This window comes from Scomber scombrus, chromosome 9, assembly GCF_963691925.1.
Source record: "Scomber scombrus chromosome 9, fScoSco1.1, whole genome shotgun sequence".
NCBI classification, from domain to species: domain Eukaryota; kingdom Metazoa; phylum Chordata; class Actinopteri; order Scombriformes; family Scombridae; genus Scomber; species Scomber scombrus.
Genome location: NC_084978.1, coordinates 13,803,585 through 13,810,712, shown reverse-complemented (window position 1 = coordinate 13,810,712; position 7,128 = coordinate 13,803,585). Strand labels below are relative to the sequence as shown.

General features: G+C 38.8%; 1 protein-coding gene across 2 annotated transcripts; it reads right to left on the bottom strand.

The window, feature by feature from the left end:
- Positions 1-1,462: 1,462 nt before the first annotated feature.
- f9a (coagulation factor IXa) lies at positions 1,463-6,025 on the bottom strand. Of its 2 annotated transcripts, none has more exons than XM_062425914.1 (8): positions 5,873-6,025; positions 5,473-5,645; positions 5,367-5,391; positions 4,918-5,031; positions 4,363-4,497; positions 3,955-4,262; positions 2,397-2,520; positions 1,463-2,174 (listed from the first exon to the last, which is right to left on the bottom strand). In XM_062425914.1, exons 1-8 carry the CDS (start codon positions 5,976-5,978, stop codon positions 1,585-1,587), a joined length of 1,575 nt encoding a protein of 524 aa, XP_062281898.1. In that variant the 5' UTR covers positions 5,979-6,025; the 3' UTR covers positions 1,463-1,584. The 2 variants fall into 2 exon arrangements, with proteins under 2 accessions (XP_062281898.1, XP_062281899.1); XM_062425915.1 differs by having other exon boundaries at positions 5,473-5,642; positions 5,873-6,019.
- Between the last annotated feature and the right edge of the window lie 1,103 nt (positions 6,026-7,128).

Here is a 7,128-nt window from a genome sequence, read left to right as displayed (position 1 = left end):
TAGGGTAAGAGAAGGAGAGAGAGAGAGATGATGGTCTGTGTGCCCCTCCATCACAAAGGCAGATTGTTTCCTCCTCACCATTACCGTTCAGTTAGACTTGGGTTCCCCATTAAAAGGGATCATACAGCCAACATGAAATATACCAGCTCTGTGTCGAACGCTTAATTAAATATTGATTGCAGACTTATATGAGTTTACCACATCAAATCGAGGCCCCAGTCGGAGGGCTGCCTTTGATACGTTACGTTTGATATGGAAATGAGTCTAGAAAGCAGCAGGGGCCGCTTCGCACTACACATTTCCTATGTTGTTAATTTATTTATTTTGCTGTCATGTTGTTCCTTCATATTGTGAGGTATCTGTGCAGCCCCGGATGAAATTACGTTTCCATATATTTACATGGGCCTCACATCACTGCACAACACAGCCTTTATTTGTCTTTTATGCTTATATGACAAAATTAGATGGTTTTAGTTGTAACTTCAATCCAAAAAGCTGCAGATTTTGCACAGATTTTCCAGTGTGGAAAACAAACAAAACAATTGCTTGAAATATTATGTATCCCGTTGAGCCAAGTAGCCTAAACTTGTTGCTGAATGTTTCTTTAAAATGAAAATGCATGGCACCTCAACAATGAGCAGGTTTGTATTGATAGACTGTCACTGTTCTAAACTTTTCTTTTTGTTTTTTGTACAGCATCAGTTCTGCTAAAATGATCAAGTAAAAAAATATATATATTTATTGAAATTATTGAGATTTGTTTTGATAACTGAAGATGTTTAATAGTTATTGTTTTAACATGGTGATATGACAAGAAGGTTGTACATTTGATGATTGGAAAGAAAATCTGCACACTTGTTTTATACACCGCGCTTTAATCTAATTCCCCAGTTTTCTTGTTTAAATGAACGCCCACTCAAACAATAAAATTGTACAGATTTTTCTCTTTGTGAAGTTTTTGGTGAGAACATTCCTTCTTCTTTTTTGTGTGTCTGCTATTGAATACCACTGCTTGTAAAACATTTATTTACCAGCAGATGGGAGTGATGTGTTTTGATGTATACAGTGCATTGTAGGTGTGACAGGAATTTGATGTTATCATTTTGATCTTCATTATTCGTTTAATACACAATATTAAATTATACTAAATCATGAAAGTGTCTTTCAAACTTAAACATTCTGCGATATAATGTTTTACTACTTCTGCAATTGTGGAATACAATCACTGTAAATTATACATTAACAAATTGTGTTTCTTAAATATCGGTCTTACACACATGCATCTTTTAGAGCAACAGCATCCAAGAGTTGCCACTTGGGCAGTGTCTTTAAAAGACACTGACTGGTACAGACACACTGTATGTTGCAGAGTGTCTACGACCTACCAGCTGTGCGAGAGTTTCACCATCAGATTGAAGAATTGTCGGCCAAGTTCTTTTAAAAACATACAAGTCAAACCATCTTGTGATTTTTTGTATATTTATATATTTTTAAACCAGCATCAAGCAAAAATGGATACTTCATTTGACATGACACAACTCCTCTGTAAACCAGTTATATATTTCAAATCTAGAATTGTTAAATTCAATTATCAGGGTCTTCCACATCAAATGCCAACCTGTATTTAGTTATTCCCATAACATGGCGTATCCAGCTGTAGTAAAGGGACACCCTGGTGTATACGCCATATTTCCCATCCTTTGCACATTCTTCCCCCCAGCTCACAATTCCTGTCAGGAACCATGTGTCATGAATACTGTTTGCATGAGGACCTCCACTATCTCCTTGACAGGCATCTTTGGGCTCATCATAGTACCCTGCACAAAACATGAAGGGAGTGATCCTGGAACTGCTGCTGCGCTTACACTCTGCCCGACTTGTGAAGGGAACCTCAACCTTTTGCAGTGTTTTAGCTGTGGCTCCAAGGAAACGTGTTCGACCCCAGCCACTGACTGTTGCTGGAGAGTACTCCCTTGTTAGAGTTTCAGTGAAGACCCTGGGTCCTATGCAGATGGGCCTCACTGTTGTGGAGAAGGTGATAGGGCTTTTGAGGTACAGTAGGGCAATATCATGGTTGTACAAGCTTACACTGATGTTGTAGCGTGGGTGTATGTGCTGCTCCAACACATCATGATCCTGCTCTGTGCCGTCTCTGGTGTAAATATTATGCTCCCCTGCAGGTAGACAGGACACAGATATCAGCAATCCAATGATAGGTAATAGATTGTCTACTAAACAAAACATGAAGTAGGGTGCCCCAAAACAGACAGCATAAACATGTCCCATTTTGAATGAAATCAAGGATTACTTTAAAACTGCAACACTCAAAACCTTATATGGAGCTACTCCATCATGCTTCAGCAGAGGTAAAACTAGTCTGTGCCACTGTGTCTTACCTGCTCTGATGAAAAAGGGGCCATGTGCCTCCACCAGGCAATGAGCAGCAGTGATAACCCATTTTTCACTGAGAATTGAGCCCCCACAGAACAAACGATCACTGGGATGCGCTATCAAGCCAACCTAGACAGAAAGGGGAGGATACATCTGTCAATATCTTAAGCAGGTAGTCCAAAACAAGGAATCTATACTAAGAATAATAATAATAATAATGATAATCTCATATAGACTCCTTGGTCTGAAAGGTGAAGCCAATGCTGAAGTGCATTGAACCTGCATTCTATCTAATAACCAGCAGGGGGAAACTCCACTGGGTCTAAAGAGAAGTCCGACTGACCCTACTTCTCACCTGATTTATTACCACAGTATGGTTTCAATCACTAGTTTCAGGTCTTCTTCAGTAGAGCATGATGTTCATTTTGTAAATTATGATCAAATTTAACTTAAATGTGTTAATATAGGGCATGATTTAAGACGTGGCTACGTTATGATTGTCAAGTAGCCACCATGGTCTAACCCCAGATCTACAGGTGTGTTTTCAGTTCATTGTGAAAGTAAATTGTAACATTTTGGTTGCCTAAAATAGTCTTCTTCAGCGCTTGGCTGTACTAAAAGATCCTCTAAGGAGTCAGATATTCCGTTTTTTGGTGAGTTGATTTTGTTATAATGGTTTTAAGTTCGTTTCTCGCTAGTGAAAAGTAGTGTTAGCGTTATCACAGTTGATCATAGACTGTAAATGCGCCGTGCTAAACAAGCCCCTCCAGCGGGGTCAGTTCTATGCTCCCACAGCCCTATGTTCCCCCATTTCTAAGAAAAAAAATAGAAAACTTATGTTTCCTCAGGCCTACATTCCCACAGCACAGGTATGGCCAACCTAATGTACATAACGTGTTGTTGATTTTCATCTATGAGAATGCTCGTAAGACTGATGAAATTCCTTATGTTATTATTAAACTAGGGAAACATAGGGCTGTGGGAACATAGACCCTCCCTACCAGCTAGCGTAATGGTCTCCCCCACCGGGGTCAGTCCTATTCCCACATGTACCATGTAATTAGGCCCTATGTTAGCCCTTTTTCTTCAGGACTACATTCCCACAGCACAGGTATGGCCAGTCCCTAATGCACATAACGTGTTATTGTTTTTCATCTATGAAAATGCTTGAAAGGTTAAATTCTTTATTTTATCATTAAACTGGGGGAACATAGGGTTGTGGGAACAAAGGGCTGTGGGAACATAGACACCCTCCCAGCTAACCCTTGTCAAAATATGGTCACTTCTTATCATTTCTGGCTTCAAAAACTTAAGATGGCAGCAGTCCAAATGCGAGTCCACAAACCTGTGGGTGACATGGCTATCCATTGTTTTTATACAGTCTATGGAGTAGCTACAAGTAACTGAACATACTGCTCTTTCTCTTCCCTCTTGTCATCCTGTAACAATGAACCACATGCAACTGAACTGAACTGAACTGATCATACTGCTCTTTCTCTCCTCTCTTGTAATCCTGTAACAATGAACCACATGCATTAACAAGGCCTACTTCTAATACAGTACCTGCCAGGGGATTTCTCCTGGGATAACCACTTCACCGCCTACAATGCGTTTATGTGGCGTTACTGCAGGGAACTTAGCCTCGTCGTACACCCATGATGGCAATTTTGTTCTGGGTCGGTTTTCTACAGGCTCATTTGTGGCCGGAAAAGACTCTGTAGTACTGGCTGGAGTTGAAGGAGAGGATGTAGTGGTGCTGATGTTGGTCAGTGAAGTGGTGTTGTCCAGGCTTGCATTCTCCCTAGGGAGGAGAGACCTTGAAGATGCTGCACTTAATGTTGTCAAAGCAGTTCGGCCGCACGGGAATTCAGCTGGTAATGCGAGAAAAGTAGAGTAATATTAAACATCCTGTAGAATTAAAGGAAATTATTATAATATGTATCAGAAATGTCATTAAGAATATATTGCTACCTTCTGGTTCACAGTTGACCCCATCTTCCATCAGCCTGTATCCTGTTGCACAGGAGCATTTTGCTCCAAAGGTTCCCATTGATTCACAGAAGTGCATACAGTCCCCATTGTTAACATCACACCTTTTTGCTATCACTGAGAAAAAAAATCAAACCAATCATTTCATTACATGTAAACAACAACATGCATTATAAGTTATTTTGTGTTTTGTTATGTGAAGTGTTAAACCTGCATGATTTATCTGAGTGGTTACTGGCACCTAGTGCCCTGTCAAATAAAAGTGTGTTCTGGTAAATGCAGTCACTTCTCACATAGAGGGCACTTTGGCTGCTGTTTTTAGAAAATCCAAACTGAGAAACAATCTAATTTTAGAATCTAAAACTGAACTGATGCTGGATATGAGCCATTGGTTTTCTTTATAAAAAACAGACAAAAAGGCATCTGTTTATTCTGTGAAACTGAGATCTCATCAGATCTCATGTTCTCAGCAAATTAGGGTCATGTAGCATCACAATTTGATTTCTTTTAATCGTATTTTCAAACTTTCAAGCTTACCAATCTCACAGTTATTTCCAGTGAAGCCAGACAGACATGTGCATGTGTAGTGGCCAATATGGTCATTACATGAACCCTGGTTTAGACACAGGCTTGATTTACACTGGTTGCCATCTGAGGAAATCCAAACACAGTGCCTTAACATACAGCCATCTAATATCATTTTTTCTAGAGCAATGTTTTTACAGAAGAAAGATGAAGCAGAAATATCTTTACTGTACACAAAAGCTTGAGAAATGTCTTAGAAGATAAAGTACTCTGGAAGCAGAAGTCTTGTTGAGCGAAATCCATAAACAGATGTTATATGATGCACACAGGTTAATATTGTCAGGAGTCAGAAAATGATGGTAAGAAACATACACATAAGACAAAAAAAAGGACAAAACTACCACTGCAACATTTCTGATATTTTCTGTCTGTTTTAGAAGTCAATTATTAAACATTCTTACCTATATATCCTGCCCAGAACTCCATCTAAAATACAAAGTAAAGCCTGTGATAAATTCAGGCAACGAAGATAGTATAAAGTGATAAAAAAAATAGCATGATACGCACTGTCTTTTGATCATCCTCAAATATCTCCCTGGCCTCCTCCAGGTCACATACTTCCTCTATACACTCTCTCTCCAAGTTGCCTTCCAGCAGCTCCTCAAACACACCAGTGTTGTAGCGTTTGTGTCTCTGTAAAACCCTGTCGGCTGCTTGCCTAGACAGAAACACTGGGCCTGCTGACCAGAGGGGAAATTAAGTTACAGAGTCCATGTTTAAATAGCTGTCTTCTCTTTATAAGTTATAACAAAATCTGTAAAAGTATATTAATATTCTTTTAGTATGTGAAAAAGTAAATAAAACATGTACATGTACTATCAGCCCCCTTACTGTCGGCTCAGCAGCTGAAATAAACCGAAAGTCACAGAAAAATTACTTATAAGAGTGATAAAGAATCATATAATACCTCCAGTACCCAGATGAAAGTGTGAAAGCAGCAAATTTAGGCAAAACAAAAAGACTGGTGCCATTCGACGGCACTGTGATATCCCCACAGACACACACTCGGCCATCACTCCAAAGTACAGAACTGTGTTTGTACATGTACACTCACAATAAGTTGCATGTTTGCTCAGAGAAAAACATTCTGACTCACTGTGTCGACATCCCCATGTGGGGGTAGACTCTGGGAATTTCCTTTAGATTGTTACACACATGCTTATTTGTATATTACCAAACAGTGGGGTAGAATGGAGGATTAGCCAGTTAACAGGGCTTCTTAAATCTAAATCCACATTTTTCTTCTCCAATAACAGAGCTCACAGGAAGTTCCCAACAGGTTTCCTAAAAACCTTTTTGTTTCTATGACAACGTATGCCCTGATTGTAACCTTCCAGGGTCTGTTTTCATGCTCCAGTTCTTAACCATTAGGCTGAGCTGTTACCATTTACTCAACAGACCAAAAACATGGCATCGTGTCATCATTATAAATAAGCCATAAACCAAACTACATGCATTATTTCTATGTCGTTATCACAGATGGATTGCCTTGTTAAATATAAAGTAAAACAAAGCATTTTAGTCAACTTGTGTGATTTTAAATAGAAACATAATACAATGTATTCTTCTGTTTATGTAGCTTGAATTATGTATGTTATTATAATGGTCATATTTTACTTTATTTATGACATATGTGGACATTAAACATGTCTCTTTAAATTTCAAGTTTCCCCATTTTGAAAGAGATTAAACTACAGTAGTATAGATGATGAGATGAGAAGATCATCTTGACTCATATCAGCCTTAAATTAATCTGATCATGGTTGTGGAATACAATACATGAAGTTAACTGAAGTCGTGCTTTTCATGATGAATCTTGCTTTTTTGGTGGGTGGAGGGTTTTACTATTTAGCAGTACTCCCCAGAACAGTGTAGTGTCTTAGTCAAAAGAAATTATTTAATAAAACACACTTTGGCCTTTTCACCACAAGATGGCGTACACACACCTTAGTCATTCAACACAACACAACAGGACAGTAATGGAGATTGGTGGGGGGATCATGTGGCACATTATTTATTATTGCAGCAGAGACTGAATGCATTACCAACTGAGGAAAAATAAATCCAAATCTATGTTTATTGAAGAAAAAAACGACTTCAAGTATCAGAGGCAGTGAAGTGACACACTGTTTAGGGTGTGCTATGTGTGAGACGTGGATATAT

What these genes read in the sequence shown, in the direction of transcription:
- f9a (XM_062425914.1), bottom strand. Translation starts at nt 5,978, where the DNA reads ATGGCCGAGTGTGTGTCTGTGGGGATATCACAGTGCCGTCGAATGGCA. An exon ending in TTGAGGATGATCAAAAGACA is followed by an intron (nt 5,392 to 5,472) that starts GTGCGTATCATG and finishes TTTGTATTTTAG; the next exon opens with ATGGAGTTCTGGGCAGGATA. An exon ending in GGTCAACTGTGAACCAGAAG is followed by an intron (nt 4,263 to 4,362) that starts GTAGCAATATAT and finishes TCGCATTACCAG; the next exon opens with CTGAATTCCCGTGCGGCCGA.